The sequence below is a fragment of the Copidosoma floridanum genome, unplaced genomic scaffold (genome assembly GCF_036245765.1).
Source record: "Copidosoma floridanum isolate Cflo_tuat_1 unplaced genomic scaffold, Cflo_Japanese_pri ptg000021l, whole genome shotgun sequence".
Lineage (NCBI taxonomy): Eukaryota > Metazoa > Arthropoda > Insecta > Hymenoptera > Encyrtidae > Copidosoma > Copidosoma floridanum.
The window spans coordinates 29491143-29510503 of NW_028321898.1; the positions used below are offsets into that span (position 1 = coordinate 29491143).

The following is a 19361-nucleotide window of genomic DNA, read 5'->3' on the forward strand; positions in this document are numbered from 1 at the left end:
AATGCTAAACGATGTATCAGCGCGATAAAAGTAACAAAACTACGTATTAAATATATGTATATCTACACCACATGCTCAAACAGAAAGATCGACAATGGGCTTTGAACAGTGTAAGGAGCACAGAGAGACCGGAAGTCGAACGAACGGAACTGCGGCAGCCTCGGGTGTATATAATACACATCGAAAGTAAACCCACAATGCCGAGAAGGGGTGTGTGCACTATCGGCGCAGCATCTCCCTTTCTCCCGGGCGAGCCTATACACACACAACGGGCTTATCCGAGCTTTCATCTCGCTCCTTGCCCCGAGGCCTTTATGTCCTTCCCGATATGGCATGCACTGGCCAAGGGTTGGGCGCACGTGCCATTGTGCACGCCCGACGACCTCTGACCGGTACTGTGTACATCATACGTATATATACATCACACGATCGTCCGTATCGACGCCGAGGAGAGGATACACTTCCGTCTCGCCACCAGCGCAACACTGCAAATGCATGTATACGGACGAATATCGAGGTCGTGCATTTTCAAGTTACGATCCATCACTTGGGACCGAATAAATACATATGTATATAAAAATCACGTACAAGTATAGGTGCCACACGCACGTACCGACTCTTCCTGCATTATATTTATTTTATTGTGTACCCGGGTGTCCGTCGTGTCTCCCCCAAAGCCGTACACACGCGCTTGTCAACTCGGAAAAAGGTCGAGTGAGCCGCTTCATACGATTTCGATTATCGTTTGCCGTATAGGTTCAGCGCCGTATCGCGCATACACGTATGGACTCGAAAGATTTGAAACATATCCGCGTCCCGATGTGAAAGCTTGATTTTCGCTATATACCTGCACGCTTGCTCGTGTATCCATGTATATATACATATACGCATCGCGCTGTACAGCTGTATACGTATATAATTTACCCTTACGTGGCCCATATGTTATAATCACCTTACACGCGATGCATATTATAATTATGCGCACTTGTACGACCTTTCGGGTCGGGGATTGGGGATATTATCGTTGTTGTTCCGTTTATTCTGATTGCGGGTAGGCATATCTATGTATATGTGGAAACCATGTACCTCGAGGACCGTTTGACCTGCGCCTATATAGGATACGTACGTATGTACGTCGCAGGCGCGTTTTCCTGTACGTGCGTTGGATCGATCATACGCGGCGAGTGAAACTGTGCTTTCGTGAAATTTTAATCGAATCGAGGAACGTCGAGATTTATGTAGGGTCGAAAGTCTCCTTGTTTTGCACGAAGGTACTTGTTTTTCCTTTGGTGTCGAGGCTTGTCACGTCGCATCCTTCCTTATACTGTGCCAAGAGTCCTTGACAAACGAAAATTCAGAGACAAAGTTTTTTTTTTTTGTCGTATCCACAATTTATAGTATAAGGCGAAAAATTTTACAAGAATCTCGCAGCGTCTGGGCGTAATAACTTGTATTTTACATCCACAGTTTCTCTTTTTCAAACACTAACGTCGAGCTTGTGTAAATTTGATGATTTGAGAAAAAAATAAGATTAATCATTCACCAATACTCAATGTAACACATTTAACAGTAATATGCTTATTAAAAAAAAAAAAAAAAAAAAGATTCAAATTATGCGCTTGCATATACGGCTGTATTGAAAACTATGAAAAAAGTAGGAAACACGAAATGTGCTATGAAGCTTGATCGTCGAGTAGAATTAAACTTTTTAAAGCGATAAATAACGTCCCTACTTGTATTTTTTTTTCAACTATACCTTTAACTTTGTCAATACGTCAATGTATCGATTGGTATAAAACCCCTTAAAAACTGTACGAAAAAATTTCCGTGTTTATTTGCATCGATTTACACGCGCAACAGTCCACGTATCGATAAATCTCCCAGCCGATTTACCAATTGATACATCAATAGATATTCCGGACGGTATCGTGTATACATGCATAGAGTAGTCAAACTGATCGGTACACCGATACATAAAGATCGATCCCTTGCCGCGTGTACATTGATTTGTGTGAGATTCTCCATAAAGAAATAAGCCTCCTAGCATTGAATAGACCACTTTTGTGCACAGCGTTTCACGTTGTCTTGAGCGTCGGAATGAAATTTTGGTGAAAAAGTTTTGATATGCCATCCTAAGCTAACTTAATAATAATAATTTAACATGAAAAAAAAAAAAAAAAGTTTAACATCACAATCAACACCCTGCAACATATATTCAACAAAGACCCGTATCGATTACCTGTTTCAGGTCGCGGCTCGCCTCACGTCTCCACGGCCCTAGCTGGAGATGGTGAAGGCAGATTCGTGACGACGCCTGTGCGCAGGGACAGCATAAAGGCGCGCAGCAAGGAAGACCTCGCCGAGGAGGCGGCCCACGTGCTCCGCCAGGCGGACAGTGTTGACTGCTTCGCCTACGACTCCGCGAGCCCACGCAAGTACAGCAGCCTGCCCGTACGGGGCCGCAAGGCCAAGCAGCACCACCAACCGGACACCGGCCGGCAGCTCAGCGAGGGGCCGGCCGGCACTCCGCGGCCGAAGAAAAACCGAGCCCTCCTCGAGCGCAGCCACAGCGATGCCGGCGGCACCCGCCAACCCTCCCCCACGATCCCCAATCTTGTCCCGACCGAGCACCAGGTCAGGCTAGGCCGGAGCCACAGCGACGCCGGCCGGCTGCTGCTGCCACGCAAGCGCAGCGGCAGCGACGACACCGCTCGAAAACCCCTGTCGCCCATCATCGAGGCGTCGCCCCAAGTCCGCGACCAGCCCTTCCAGTTTGACCCCGCCGAGCCCAAGAAGCCCAAAAAGCACCAGGACGAGGTGGACCGCGGCCCGACCGCGGCGACGGCGCCAAGGCACAGCAGCATGCTGCAGCACAGCAGCAGGTATGACCACCAGCAACGAGCCGAGGAATCTACCATCCACAAGATGATACACCGTCTGTCGAACGACCGCTCCCCGCCCCCACAGTTGACCCGGACGATGGTCAGCCCGGGCCCGGGCTTTGGGCACAACAACAACCGGCCCTTCTCGTACACCCGGCCCAACGACGCGAGCCCCCCGCCCGCCCAAACGGGCCCGCCGGACCAACAGGTCATCTACGCCCAGGTCCAGCTCGACAAGAAAAAAGCCGCCGCCGCCGCGCAGCGCAGCCACTCGGACAGCGACGAGGGCCTCGGGCTCGAGCGCAAGGACTCCTCGCGGGAGAACAGCCCCGCGGAGAAGGAGTACCGGCGTGCCGACTACTACAACGAGCTCAACAGCTTCAAGAGCCGCCAGTACGATGCCGCTGAGGCGCGGATCAAGCCGGCCGGTGGTGGTACGCTGTTTGGCGACTTTGGTCCGTCGTCGTCGGTGGGGACGATCAAGGCACCGGAGAAGCCATCCGTGTACACCTCGAGCGTGTTCGTGGACAGTGGTACGGAGGCGGTCAAGCAGCTGAGCAAGAGCTCGGAGCTGAGCGCGCGGAGGGACCTGCTGGAGTCGAGGATTAAGTCCCGGCTGTTGGCCGACGAGATGTTCGCGAAAAGCGCGGTGGGGAGGAAGCCGGTGGTGACGACGGGGGTGGAGCACGGGATCATCGATAAGCCGATCGTGCCGTCGCCGGTGGTGCCGAGCGGCCGAGTCGGCTCGTCGCCCAAGCGCTACACCGAGACGTACATAAGTGAGACGCGGACCAACAGCAACGGGGAAAAGTACATATTCGAGAAGGAGGTGCGCGAGGACATCGAGGGCAAGGTGTACGGGTACGAGAAGAAGATAACTAACCGGTTGCCCGTGGACGGGAGTTACGAGCCGAAGGAGGGCTACACCGTGGAGACGCGCACCGACAAGTACGGCGACAAGTACATCGTCGAGACGCGCACCCACGGCGACTACGACGACGAGCTCAAGGCTACCAAGAGCCCCGACCTCTACGACGACGACTATGACTACGACCTGTGCGACGAGGATTTTCGGACAAAGGGTCTGCAACGCCGCAGGCGGCTGCTGCTCCTTAACAACAACAACAACAACAATGGCTCCGAGAAGTCGAGTGGTTACACGGTGCCCTCGCCGCCCCTCATCGCCCGGAAGTTATTTGGCGAGCAGCGCAGTGGCCTTTTTTCCAAGAGCGAGCCGTACCAGCCGAGGTCCAAGAGGAGTTTCGAGGCCTTGCGCACGAGGAGCAAGTCCACGCAGCGGCTGGACGAGTTGTCCGGGAATGGGGAGACTCGAGTGCCGGTACATCGGGCCCACGGGTTGACGCGTTCGCACGAGAATCTAAGCTCGGCCGTCGACTACGTGAACGTCGGGTCGCCGTCGCGTTTTCCGAAGCGGCGGCTCGACAAGCTGCGCGAGGGGCCTCACGACGACTACGACACCGACATATCTCAGGCGACCAACAGCCAGCTCGAGTCGGCCACCTCGAGCGCCGTCAAGTACAATTACCGGCACCATCACCAGCAGCAGTTGTCGAGCAAGCGGGGCCTCCAGGACGACTACGACAGCAGCGGCTCGCCGCCGCGGTTGCTCCGCAACGGGTACAGCTCGAGCAGGTACGACTCGGATACGACGGCCCCCCGGGACTCGGTGCGTTATCACCACAGGGACCACAACCAGCGCATCATCCCGGAGGAGGACCCGAAGCGGCCGATGCGGCGCTCGCGCAATCGGTTGGACTACGTCGAGCAAGAGGGCGGCACCGGCGGGCCGCCACAGAGGCCGCCACGTGCGCATCACCACGCGCGCCACCACCACCACCACCATCAGCGCGAGGCCAGCAGGTTGAGCGACCCGGAGCGCAAGGATCGGCTCGCGGATTCGGGTATCGAGAACGATTATCGGCGGGACTCGCAGGAGGCGGATGGGGGTAGAACTGGGCGGGTCGAGGCCCTCGAGTCCGAGGACGAGGGTTTCGTCACGACGCAATTTATCAAGCAAGAGCGCCGGCACACCGACCGCAGTATGACCCCGTGCAGTGCCTCTGGAACCCCGAGTTCGTCCGAAAAGCAGCGCCGATACGATAAGTACGTGGTGTACTACGACAAGCAGGTCGTTGGTGGTCACAACAACCATCAGCCCTTGACGGCGAAGCCACCCTCGGGCGCTGATGTCAAGAAGTACGAGAAAAAGGCCGCGAAGAAGAGCGGCACCATGAGCAAGGTGAAGGAGCTCTTCCGGAAAAAGGAAAAGAAGGCCAAAGAGGAGAAGAGCAAGGGCAAGTACGCCCGCTCGGGTGGTAGCAGTGGCGCCCTCACCGACGACGAGGTCACCATGAGGTACCGCGAGTACCGTGGCGACCAGCTGCGCAACGCCAGGAGTGCCCGGGACCTCGAGAGCGAGATCAATGAGGTGAGTCTTGTTTTTTTTCTCAGTTTTTATTTTATTATATTTTTCAACACCACTACGTTCCCCCCTTTGTTTGATAAAGTATACATATATACATGGGTGGATTCACGTTCCATAATCCGCTCATATACACAATTACCCCGACCCCTTGGTTCGGAAGTCATTTTTCCCTATCAATTTAAATAAGCGGCTTTCATCCCTTCCATTTTTATTGTTCCTTTGAGCTGTTAAATCGCCAGTTGATTACCTGTGGGTTACCGTTAGCTTAACGTGAACAAACTTCTGGCAACCGCCAGTAAAAAGCAAACTTGGTGTTGTTTAAAAGGTACATCGTATGTATGACACATTAATATCCCATCCCGAATATTCGAAGCGAAATTCGTGACGTTCGAAACCATCCAAAAGTCATATCCGTAACAACGAACGATCACGGACCTGACGTGCAATGCGCCTCTAATGGCTGTTTTCTTCGAAACAACGCTGCAGTGCAGCATCCATCAAGAACCATTCAGAGTGAGCAATTAACCAAAACACACAAACACGGGCATTCCAACGTAGAACATAACCTCAAACCGGCAACTCTCTCGAAGCTCCCGCAGCATATGTATCAGCTTCCGTTGCTGTCGGCGGGGGCTTTGCTAAACTCCGGCGCGGCTCTTCCAAGAAGCGGGAATCATCGGAATGAGAAACGAATAATTAGAAAGCACTTGTACGCTCGTCCATACCCGTTATTAATGCCCTGGAAACAGATGGTTGTTTATACGCCGCTCGAGTGCCGGCCAACCTACGGAAATATCAAAGTGCACCGCGCCTGGGGCCACCCCTCGGCACGCGCGCGCAATGAATCTCCCCGGCTTTAGGGACGATTTAGACGTCGTATTACACGCTGTACGGGTATACTTTCCAGAGAAACCGTAGCGTTTTTTACACACCGATTTCACCGCACGATCTTATTCACCTCGTGGAAATGCAAGACTCTGTACTGCTTGCAGTGTTCTTAATTATCGCTTAAAATCGATGATTTCGATGATCAGGTGGTGAGCTTCGCGTGTCACTTTATTTATTTTCTCTCGAGAGCATGGACATACGTATATATACACAAGTCCAGCGAAATAAGCCGGTGCTTGTGTGTATATATTTCCAGGATACGCGAACAGACAAAGGAACAATGAAGGAGAAGAGAAATAGCGGAGGCCGGAAACCCGCCGCCAAATTAGAGCGTCGCCGCGGCGCTAACGACGTCAATTTTAACGGTTCACTGTATACATGTATACACACACACATAACGCCCATAGCCTGGCTTCTCCATCCTCTCTCTCTCTCTCTCTCCCCCGTTCTTTCTCTATTCCGTGGAATAGCGCAAACTCTCGCGCGCCTTTCTTCTCCTTCCTCCTATTCTCCGAACATTCTCATTTTTTTTTCTTTCTTTCTTTCTCTTCTTCATTACTGTCTGAGAACAAAACTCAACACCTTGCGCCAATCGGCGTGTATAATATACGTACAAAATGGGAGAGAGAGGGCCATAAATCCACGGCTGGAATTTGATCCTAGATCACTGTTTTTTTTTTGTTTTTGTTTTTTAATCATCAAAATTAAGCGACGAAAGCTATTCCCCGTGATATGTGGTTACCGACATTTATTGGAAAAAAAAAAACCAGCAGTTTTTTAACGATCCCTTCCCCGAAATGTTTACCAACACAATATATACGCGGTCGTTATTTATACCGTAAAATAGTTGATGCACCAAAATCCCGTGGTGGTTCACGAATCAAAGCTCGTATACGAGGTGCGGACAATCGGGGGCACGCGAGTGAACGACCTTCGCCGACGACGGTCAAAGTAAACGAGCGATCATCGTCCGGTCTCCCTATATAGAAAGCCGCACGCACACGTAACAGTTTCAGGTGAGAAAGGACTACGCGGCGGGGGGAGGTGGGGGCACGCCGGGTGTCGAGTAGGCAGCTAGTCACGCTCCTTGCGGACGACGCAACGGAGAGGCCGGAGGACAATCAGCGGCAGCTCTCTCTCTGCTATAAGTACACATATATATATATGTAGTCACTCGATTTGCGGCAGCAAGTGCTGTATATAATAGGGAAGGAACACTCGACGCCCACGCGTATATATATACGTATATGGTCCGGGCCGATGGCCGTGAAGACGGTGTATTGTGTGTGCTTTCGTTCGTACACACCTACCGGCAAACGCGGAAGCGGCGTTTGTCATGGTACATTTGGCTTCGTACCGAAGGAGAAGATAGCCGTCTATGAAAAGACCATCTTTTGTTGTATTTTGATAATATTCACGATTGATGATTTCATTTTTTTTTTTTTTTTTTTTTTTTTTTTTTAATCAAATTTTCATTTTCGAAAACCCCGTTTTTTGTTTCTCTCGGCACTTCTCATCATCGTCGCGTTAATCAGCGGCCGCTGGCCTCGTCACCTCCTCAGTATACACGCTCCCATATACCCATCCACCAATAATAAATATACCCACACGCGCTATTGCCGGAACATCAACGCCGGCCTCGGCAGCTCATTGAATACAACACGTACAAGTAGGTACATATACCACAAGTATACACGCGGTTGATGTATCGCGATGTTTTCCAAATGGAATCTCTAGCGTAACGGTCCCGCTGAACCTTATCGTACACGTCCCGACCCCGGCGGGGGTGGTAGATTCATCCATCTGTCTCCTTCACCCCCTCCTCCTCCCCCGTTTTTTTTTTTTTTCTATATGCACGGCTGGTGTGCTATAAGTGCATGTACGAGTATTTACTTGTTACTTGTGTAGATATAAACACATAATCTCGCTGATGGGCCGCCGTGTATGGATTGGGTTGCGGAAAAATGACGGGAGCGCGATATTCCGACCTCGGGTTTGTGTGTTATCGTAGGCATACATCATGTATACGGTGTATATAGTATATGTACGAAGGGGTCCGTTTTTTGCAGTACGTGCAATGCATATCCCTCGTACCGGGTTACACACAGTGGGCCTTATACGTTTTCATCCACCGCGTGCTTCGTTATTGAATGTAATTCGGTATATGTAATTATATTTATTTTGCGCGGAGGAAATCCATAATTTCCATCCACGATGGCAGTTGATGTTTACCCCTTCACGTTATCGTCAATCATCACACGTGGCAAATCATCACTTCCTTCATCCAATCTCCCCCTTTTTTTTTTTTTTTTTTTTCAACATTTTTTTTATCCGATAAAAATCTAATCGTATATAGACACCAAAATAATGATTTACCGATCCATCCGACGACACTTGCACGTATGCATAAATTGCCTTGGAAATTCCAACACACGGAGATCGGGAAAGATTTACAAGCCAAGAAGGGACAAGGAATGCCCGCTCGTTGATGCTTATGTACATCAACGGAGTATAATATCATCGGCACCGCGCGCGACAAGCCGGACGGAGAGATCGGCACGAGATTCGCCTGCACGACACGTTTATTGATATTTATTAATAGCTCCCCCAAGCTGGGATACCTCGCTATATCTCAGGTGTACATAATATAATATATATATATACTCTGCCGCTCTTCTTATCATCGGAAAGCTCGAGGGACACCCTACATCATCATGTATATGCGAATAAATAACAACTGCGTGATGCAACCACGACGACGACTAGGACTCATTTATACACGATAAATCTGTACTATTTTTTTTTAATTTTTTTATTTTTTATTATTGATACGTACACAAAAATGTGTACCTGTATATGTGCGCCAGATGGGTATGGGCATACATACATAACGTATCCCGATCTCGTGCAAGTTGCGGCTCATCAGAGCTGGGTTAGGAGAGTAAGCGTAGCGGTCGGTGCAAAGAGTGGGCAGTGAAACAATCCACCCTTTCTTTTCCAAGAGAAAGAGAGAGAGAGAGAGAGAGCTCGAAACAGGTGAGCAGACAAACAGACCCATAAGCGAGCAACGCAAATTTACATCCCGATGATACGAGCTCGCGCTTTACCGTTATACTCGGCTGCTCCCCTCGCGCGATATACGTACGTTGCACACATATGTATGGATGGATCGAAATTGCCCCGGGAGCTTGGTGTGCAGTTATATGGTACGTATATAAACACGTACATAATATGTATGTACCCATAGCCACACGCGCCGTATGTATGCACGTAAAGGGGAGCAAAAGAAAGAGAGATATCAAGAGGGAATAGCATCAGCCCTGCGTGTATATACCTACATGTGTAGACCCATCGCGGGAGGAGAGTTACAATGCTTCCTATGAATATATATGTATATACCTAACATGCTGCACGTGCGGCAGCTCGCTCGGCGCGCCAGATAACAAATTGCGCATAAATTGGGCAAAACCGTTCCGCAGCCGAGTTCTCTCCAACTGTATGTATATTATATATATATATCTGTATAGGTACCTATTCCCTACTCCCTTCCTGCGGTGTGTATACTTGAATGTATATGTATCCGGATGAGGATAGTCCCGGCAGGATAGAGGGAATAAAATCGGCGTTTTCCTCACAATTCTCTTCGAAATGTGTGTTATGGGGTATCTGCGAGACTTATCAGTGACAAATGAATCAATAAAGTCTTTGTTGGTTCTTTTGAGCAAGAATTCATCGAAAATTGATGAACAAACGGCTGTGTCGTCGTGGAAATAGAAAACAAAGAAAAAAATGAGCGTCCGCGCAAAACGATCCGATTTCATCGAGATGAGAAGAGAAAAAAAAAAAAAAACAAATGAAAATAACGAAGAAGATACGGGAAAGCGATAAGCGTATGGGACATGGACAGCCACCTGCAAGGGAATACATAGTGAGAGAGAGAGAGCAACAATAAAACTCGGCTCGCCAGCGAGATAATGAAGCTAAGCACAAACACACACGAGAAAAGGGAAGGGAGGGAGGGGGGGGTACGATCGATAAATCAGGGTGATTCGAAACACACGGAAATAAGTGCACGAGGAGGCTGTGGCGGACAACACACACAGCTCCCGGGGATAGGTGTGTATATGTATAAGACAAAAGGTGGGGGAGAAAAAAAATAATCACACCGAGGGGGAAGGGGGGCTCGGGTACTTATCGTTGCGGTAGTGCTGCAGGTGTGCACAGTGGAGCAGGTAGGTGACTGCAGGAGGCGCTCCGGCGATTGCGAATGCGCGCGGGCATTAGATGCCGAGCGATTAGGGGGACCCCGGTGGTATAGTCGGGGGAGGGGGGGGGGCATGAGCGCGGTCGCGGGTAAGTGTACGGCCGGTGCAGCCGAGCGGACGGAAAAGAAAAGAAAAAGGGGGGGGGGGGAAAGAGAGGTAGTGCGCCTATACCATAGGCACACTGCTTAGCTCTATCGGCTACTTTTCTCGCGGACGATATAAATTCGATACGGAACGGCCGGCCGATCGCGCTCCGCAACCGGGGACTAACTAGATATACAATACGTGTATAGCCAGCTACCGGCTTGCTCCGTATAGCCCTACATGCACGTGAACACACACATTCTCAGGGACAGAAGCACAGAGGCGCATGGGTATAGTATAGCGCAAGTACAGAGCTTAGAGAGATAGAGCCCGGCTCTCACGGTTCGAGAGCCCGCGAGTTTAGTTGCGTCATCGAACGGCACACAATGCCATGCCGCCCTGCTATCGCCATCCCCGGCCGTGTATGCGCGCATTGCTATACATACACCCTGCATACCTACGTGTAGGTGTATATATATATATATGTACACACGTGCCATGACTCTCTCGCGCTGGCTGCCATTTAGCTTCGTATAGCGCGGACAGGTGCACGAGCCGAGTGGTGGGTTCTGGTCAAGTGCCGAGCTGGGTAGGTCCGGGAGTTTTTTTTTCGTCTCGTTGTTACATATTGGTTTTTATTTTCACTTTTCGCGAGAGCATTGCAAGCTCGGGTCAAAAACGGGCCGAGTATACATACACATAAATCGTACGAGAGTGGTTATACAGAGGTAAGTATCGTTGCATTGTGTGCAGTTCGGAGCTGGTATATATAAGGTGCGTGTGTATACACGTGTAACATGCGTTCGCGCTACCACCGCACCCATATAGGATCGTTGTACCTGATGCCTTTCTAAACCCCCGTGGACTGACCTTGTTATTTCTCTGCATTCGACTCGATTGACTTATACCCATATACCTACGTGCTCGCGGTTATATGCACCCGCGCGTTGTAATGATAATACAGTATGGATATACACGTCGATTCGAGAGTGTAATGGGAAAAAAACGCCGGGCTCTTATAAGTATGTATGTGCACGGATGAATACCCGATGTCTATTATTTATAAATTTCATGGGAACCGCGAGTTTAGCCAGTTTGCGGTGTGAAAGCGTGTGTATTGTGCATTCATCGCGCATATATATATTATATACAGAGATGTATATTATCAACCACGCGTGCGCACCACTACTTTTTCCGCTTCGATTGTTCGTTATTATACCGTCGTTACTTTTATTGCTATTTGGTGGGTTTTGTTGCACTTGAGTATAGAATTGCCTTCGATAAACCGCAGGATCGAGTGCACGCGATTTGGCGAGTTTTTCTCGAGCAATGCCACAATATACTTGGTCCAAATTTGATTTGAATCAGATTTTAATTTCCAAAGCCCTTGGGGAGAGCAAAAATCTTAACAGAATCAACACACGCACAGACAAACGCAAAACCAGAGGAGCCGATCGGCTGGCTACCGCGTCGACAAAGGGCGCGTGGAATCGCTTGTAGTTGGTGCACCATCGACCGGTGGCGGGAGCCTTCCCCGATGCGCCGATTAATAACAGAGCGGGAGGCGAGGAAAATGGATCCGCGGCGGGAGGAAACGGAGAAAAGACCGCGGCGGTCGTGGCCGATCGGGCGAGGCGCTGGACCGTTATCTTTCGGCCCGAGACGGGATATATATATATATACACGTACAGGACCCGCGGGCGGAGATATCGCGAGCGAAAGATACCGCGCCCTTTGCCGACCGGCTTTTCCCCGTGCACTCTGATTGATGGCCGTCGAGGAGGAGGCCCCAAAGCGCGCTCCCTTTATAATCTCCGTAATAAGGAATTTCAATCGATTACGGTCCGCTTCGTTTCTCGGAAAGATTCTCTCTCTCTCTCTCTCTCTCCATTACCGTTGTTGGTGGTGGTGGTGCTTTGGCTCTTCCGCTTCACCCCCCCCCCCGTTGACTGTACATTCTTCCACAAGCGGGTGCATATTTGAGGTACAAATACCAAATCGTGCGAGTCGGTGGTAAAAAAAGTCGCGCATTTGTGTATCTGAGGTGCGTATACAATATATACAGTACAGCACGATAAGATCGGCATTGCCGGGGGGTTAATTGATGTCACCCCGGCACCACCGCGAGTAGATACTCCCCCTGATGGCTCGTAAAACGAATTTAATTTCCACGTATCGCCGCGAATCAGAGCACCCTTTATGCGGCAGAAAGATCCATTGGCCGTGATTACACCGAGCTCCGATTTAATTATCGTGGATGTCCTTGGCTGGATATAGGTTTAACGATCGGGGTTTTCGCGTCGAAATCCCGAAAAATAAAATTTCACCCTTTGCCACGCGGAATTTTCAATATTACAATCGAGCTTGCTTGCTGCACGAGCTGTTAATTTTTCCAAGAGAGAGAGAGAGAGGGAAAAGAATTTATGTGGAAAGGCATTTTTTCGATGCTCGTTAGTGCCCGTAAAACTCGAGGGTGTGTACGTAGTATCGCCATCGGATGCGGGAACGAGATCTGTGTTGTACGCGCGTTACAGATGTTTTCACGTGTATACGGGGATGGATTAATGCTCGTGTGCCGTATGACTTTCGTTAAAGGTCGTAAGTCGGCTGTTTTGCGTCTTGGTGTGTACGTACACGTCTCGGAACGAGCGATAAAAGAGACCCTCATGCCCATTACAGGATGTTTCGTTTCATTGCTCCGTGTGTACTTGCTTATCTCTCGCTCTCCTTTGAGAAGCTAAACGAAGTGCTCGTGCGTTTAATGAAACGAATTTTGTTGTTGCTGCTGTTTTGATTGTGATAGCACATGGTGTAGCGATCGGTAAGGTGATCGGCAAGATGTTTTCTGCGAAAACGATATTTATGTCTGCGAAAGTTTATTGTATTTTTTTATTTTTTTTATGCATAATGTGAAAAGTTAAGCTCCAGAGAATTTTGCATTCCTATAAATAGCGCAAACGCACAAGGTTCAAATGTACATATTCGAAATGTCTCGTTTCAGTTGCACTTTTAATGAATAAGCAACAAATACAAAAAGGCAAGCCCATGCTTATAACAACACACCCGGAACGAGACGGAAAAAAATCCTTTTGACCTTCGGAAAAATGAATTTGCAGCGACCGCTTACGTGCGCGTAATGCATTATATCCTAATAGTATCAGCATTGCAAACCAATATAACATGCATTACCTATATATATGCGCACTCCCAGTTGATCATAATTTACAAGGAGTTTAAGTACGCGTAAATAAGTACTTGAAATGCTCGAATATATATACACACAACCCGTATATACACGAGCGCGTAAATATCGAGCGCCAAGTTATATACCGACTTCATTTCGATTCTTAATGAGAATTTCTCACGTTAACAGATACCTGTATGGTAACCCCGAGTGAGCATAAATACAACACTCGCGCGTATGGATATAACACGCGGAAAACGGAATTTACAATGTACCCTATATATTATAATATACGCGTAAATCCCACGAAACGCGTTGCCCAACAAACGTAACAGATTCGCACGCGCGTGGCGCGCTTCGAGAATCCCCTCGTTGCTCCAATGGGTATCGTTGCGCAACTCGCGTTACTCCACCTCGTATACGTGATGCGGGGAGATATTATATTCAGCAAACAGCAAAACGGCGTTTTAATCTCAACACCATCATCGCTCATGTGGTAACATCTGAAATTCCGCAGGTATAATCTCGCGGGATCCCTTCGCTCGCGGTGCTGGGCTCCACGCAGCGCCAACTCGTTTGCGGACCCGGGAGGGGGGAAACGAGCATTTCGGATCTGAAAATAACTGTATACGCACGCACGTGTGTACGCGTAGCCCGTCATGGGTTCGGATTCCGCGCTTGATCGTAGATCGGGAGCTCGGGTTTTGATGATGCGACCCGAATCGGTTGTTGTGCAGGTGAAACGTGTGATAATTAAAACAAATAATGATGAGGGGCGGGTCCCGCGACTCCTCATGGAAATCTATCCCTGTATAGACCCAACGAAATAACGAAATAGTCGCTACGTATATGTTTGCAGTTCGGTGGTCGCTGGTAGTTGAAGAAGAGCCACACCGTGGGCCTGGACATTTTGCACGTATAATTATGGTCTTGTATAACTCTGCTAAAATTTTACACGAGCATAACGTTTTCTCGAGTATCTCAATGTATCAATATACATGACGTAATTCGACGAATATTAGGCCATCGGTCACTTGATCTTCTTTCTTGGCTGTAAATATATATATACAGTGTACACATGCAGGTGTCGTAGGTGTACGTGTTATTGCATCAGTAGTCGAGCTGACGAGGTGTGTTTGCGTAAATTACGTCTACGGACAGAACTACCTATACGTGGCTTATTGACGGTAGAAAAAAAAAAAAAAAAATTTTGCAACCTCATACAAGTACACGCCTCATTGGACCTGTATACGTGTGTATGGCGGAATGCGAATGGTTTTCTCAGATATCATCTGCATTCGTTATAATATATAGTACCTTCCCTCGCACGCACGCCTACTTCTCGCGCGTTACCGTACAATTTATTTTTCCAACGCGCTGTACATATGTATACACAACACACGTTATTGAGGAAGCTGTAAGGTGCGCCGTTAATTCACTGTGATGCGCCGATTCCCAGTTAATAAGTATTATATTATACATATCTCGCAATCGCATAGGAGTTGCTGTATATGGGAAAGTGTTTTTTAATCTAAGATTAATTTAGACACGACGAAACAAAGAAAGTACAACTGTTGCAGTAGTCACGGTCCCGCGAAATCTTGGCATGGCAAACCATCATCGCGAATGAAGAGACCAGCTATGTAGGCTTATCGCTTGCTTTCTCCCTGTCACGGCGGTGCGCGGTCATAATTAGCGGGCATGACTGTACGCGCGTACGGTACATCCTCGCCTACCCACACCTATATATATATATATATATATATATATATATATATATATATATATATATATACACATGGGTGATAAAATAGTGGTACACATGCATGGTGGTAATAATGGTATAACTGCTCAAACGCCGCATATGCGTATACGGATGCGTCCGAGGCGACACGCGCTATAAAACTTTACGCTTTGCGTACGTATACGCGGCCAGCGTTGTATTGTGCAGGTTTATGTTACGTACAGGTGCGACAGAATATGTACTTACAGTCCGCATAATGTAGTGCAATTGTACTTTTACGCACATTTACGGTATGGTGTATTACTCTCCCCCTATCTCCTACTACGGCTACTCACTACCTGCAATTACAAACCGTCTTTTATCTCTCTTCTTTCCGGGCATGAACCACTCGAGTATATAATATACTTCATACATTTTTTCCGTCCTTATCTCTGCGCGAAAGAGCTATCCTCGTCGCTGGCCCATATATTCAATAACTTGCGTTACACCCACTCGCCGCACACGTGTACATATATATATATATCCGCTGTTTCGTCACGTTTATTTTTATTTTTTATTTTTTTTTGCTCGTTATTGTTCGTAAAAGCAAGATGTTTTTTTTACTCGCTTACTGTCTCGTTCGCCGCGCGGGTCTTTGTGCCCACAACTTCGTATACGTCGTTCAAAATAACATAATGCGCGTCGACTTGTAACTATTTTCATACGCTACGTGCTACGTGTAAATGTACAACGCACAATGAGATACTTATGTTACGCAACACCTTACGTGTGATTAATTTCATTTGACCCAGTTCAGTTTGAATATCCGAGTATTCATCCTTGGATGAGGAGAAGAAAAGGCAACTGAAAACAATGGGTCGGAAGCTGAATTTTTTTTTTTTTAACTTGCCCCTTAACATTTGAATGGGAAAGTCAATAGTGCTCCCGAGTGTTTGATAAGGCAGCGAATGATACGAATAAGAGAGAAAAATTAATGTTTGTTTGGTTGAACTTGAAAACGACATTGAAAGTAAAAAGTAACAAAACAATTTGGTATCATAAGAAGTATGTATGGTACATGGAAAAAATGTGATAATGTTACTAAATGATGGACAATGAAGCCTTTTACTATTTTATGCATGACATTATCAGCAAAAAAAAAGCAATCAAAGATTTGGCGGAAAAACTTGAGAAAAAAGGCTTCAAACAACCAGAAGAATTAGACGACCTAAAGTAGATGGACTAAAATGATGAAAAAAATTGATAAACACTTTTTTCCTCGGTCCTAATCTTTTACAAGATCCAAATTTTTGTTCATCCCAACCTTATGAGTTATTTTACAAATTCAATTAATGGCCAACACGTTAGACGAAAATACTCGTGATCTGATGAACACTGATCAAAACAACGGCGGCAACAAAAAAAAAAAGAAAAGAAAAAAGAAGCTTCGGAAATACATGGATAAACATCTAGAAGGAGGAGCGAAGGGGGGTGGCGGTGGTTAGACGAGGGAATTAAAAACTAGAGCGAGCAACAGGTTGAAAGATCGGAGATACGGTGTGGAGCGAGTCGAGAGAGAAATGGAAAGTAGGTGGATGTGTAACACACACGAGAATGGGCATATACATATTTATATAGCAGGGAAGGAAGAAAAAAAAAGGGTGAATCCGAACTTTCGAATTTGCTCACCTGTGGCGGCCACCGAAACAATAAGAGCAGGATAGCCGTGCATCGAAGAATCTTGTCCGTGTATGTTATAGCCGAGTCCGGAGACTTCGACGCTAGGCGTGTAGGTATATGTGCGTATACGTTTGCCGACTCGCCCCAGGAGGGCTGGCTCCCATTAGAATTCGTTAGGACGAATTTCGAGCGCATCATCAGCTCCGGGCGGACGAGGAGAATCGATTTTCGCTCGGTCCGGGCCGAAGAAGCTGCCGCTAATTTATTTATCGCGGCTTTACTGCCTCTGGAGTGTATATGGTCCGTAAATGATGCCCCTTCTGCCGCAGTCTCGGAATTGATTTCTCACGGGGTGCTATGAGTTATACGATACGCCTGGCCTCTGTGCGGCAAAGACCGGCGTCCGACCGGCGGGGATCGGAAATAACATTTAGCCGGCGTTAAAGTTGCTCGGGAGTCTCACTTTGTATGAGGGGATGGGGGAATTTTATGATGTATAATTTTCAAGTTTTTCCAAAAAACAACCCTTTCTTCCGAGAATAATAGGTCTGGAGGCATTTTCGTCGTCCTCGAGTTGGAAGGAGCTTTTTAATTATTTTTTCCCCCATATGAACGAAGGATTCAATGAAAAATCTTGCAGGGAGATAAAAGTCATCATCCAAATTTCTTTTTTTTTGTGTTTCGCAGATTACTTGAGTCAAGATTTTGTGTACAATCGTTCCTACATCTTCACAAACTTTTCTTACTAGAAAGATGAAGAAACCTCGAATTAACTTTTTTTTGAGAGAAGGAGGAAGTAACTCCAGAATTTTTCTTTTGATTTCCCGATAGTACAGTCGCAATGACATACATACGAAATTCACGTATCCTTGCCAACATTGAAATTTACCGACTCGATCCATACCACCACATTACACTAGTATGGTCCGACTCGGCTGGCATTGAGATTTGTGGCGAGAAAGCAAAAGTAATTGCCGCAATCACCCGAGGCGTGAAAGAGAGTCATTACAGTACTTTTTGAGCTACGCAAAACTATTTTTTTTTTTTTTTTTTTTTTTTTTCTTTTCTTTTCTTTTGGTATATCAACGACTTCATCATCATATTTCATTTAAATGAATGTCAAAAGTGAGCCATCACATTAGGCCTTTCGATCAATCAACCAGCGAGTTGTTGATTTATCCGTGCCGTAAAACTCGCTCCGATGATCTTCCCCGATTAGGCAAACGCGCGTCCGTTACCATGTAATTACATTGCTTTTGTCGCGCGGCGTGGTTCTTTGCTCCATCAAGACGCACCTTTCCAAAATTGTCACTTGTATTTTTTTTTTTTTTTTTCTCATTAACAATTTTACCCACAAATAACGAAAAACTCAATGTTTTATACGACAAGCTCGTTACAAAGGAAACCAGTACTCTAAACAAACAACCTGCATACATTTTTCATTTTCGTGGGAGTGACTCCTGCGTCTCGTGAAAAAGAAACAAAAAAAACCAGAATCATCATTACTCTGGGTCGGCGGGTATAATAACCGTACCCGTACACACGTATACAGTAGTGCCGGTGATCTATTATCCTCTCAAAGGTATACAAAGGAGAGAAAAAAAAGCTCGTACACGTGAGGATGATAGAAAGTGCATCGTCACAAAACACTTTGGGTGCAGGTGCACGTCGCCAGACGATTATATTCGGCGCCTCCAGTGCTATGATCTCTAATGTTGTTTTTTTTTTTTCCCTACGGTCGGCTCCGAAATTTCAGTAGCCCAAGGAATTTGTAAGACAAAGGGGGAGATCGAAACAGAGAGGGGAAAAAAAAGGAAAGAAAGGTTCCGCGAGTGAGAAACGTGACTCGGGCAGAACGGAGTGCACACGCACAGAGGACACGCAGGAAGGACGAGAGCATACCCACACATATATATAATACACAAGATAGCGCACGCACCGCGCGTAGAGCAGGATCACACGCAGACGGACGTGGGGGACGAGGGAGCCAAGTCCGCTGCAGGCGTTTCTCCGTTGCGTGCAGCATATATGTATACGCGTATATCGTGTACAGGTAGGCGGGCCATTAACACCTCCGCTCGGCGGCTGCTCGTTTTTTTTTTTTTTTTTTTTTTCCTCCTCTTCTTTTTCAATATCCGCCCGGAGGCTCTCCCGAGATACCGGGACGCAGAGGTGCAGCCAAGCTCCCGAGCTAGCCCGTACAAACTGG

At 47.6% G+C, this 19361-nt stretch overlaps 1 protein-coding gene across 1 annotated transcript in view; it reads left to right on the forward strand.

The window, feature by feature from the left end:
- Window positions 1-19361, forward strand: part of blo (bloated) — a 180523-nt gene that overhangs the window by 26203 nt on the left and 134959 nt on the right. Inside the window, exon 2 of the mRNA XM_023390494.2 lies at window positions 2249-5331. Coding sequence (XP_023246262.2) covers window positions 2249-5331 — 3083 coding nt within the window. The remainder of the gene's footprint in view (window positions 1-2248; window positions 5332-19361) is intronic.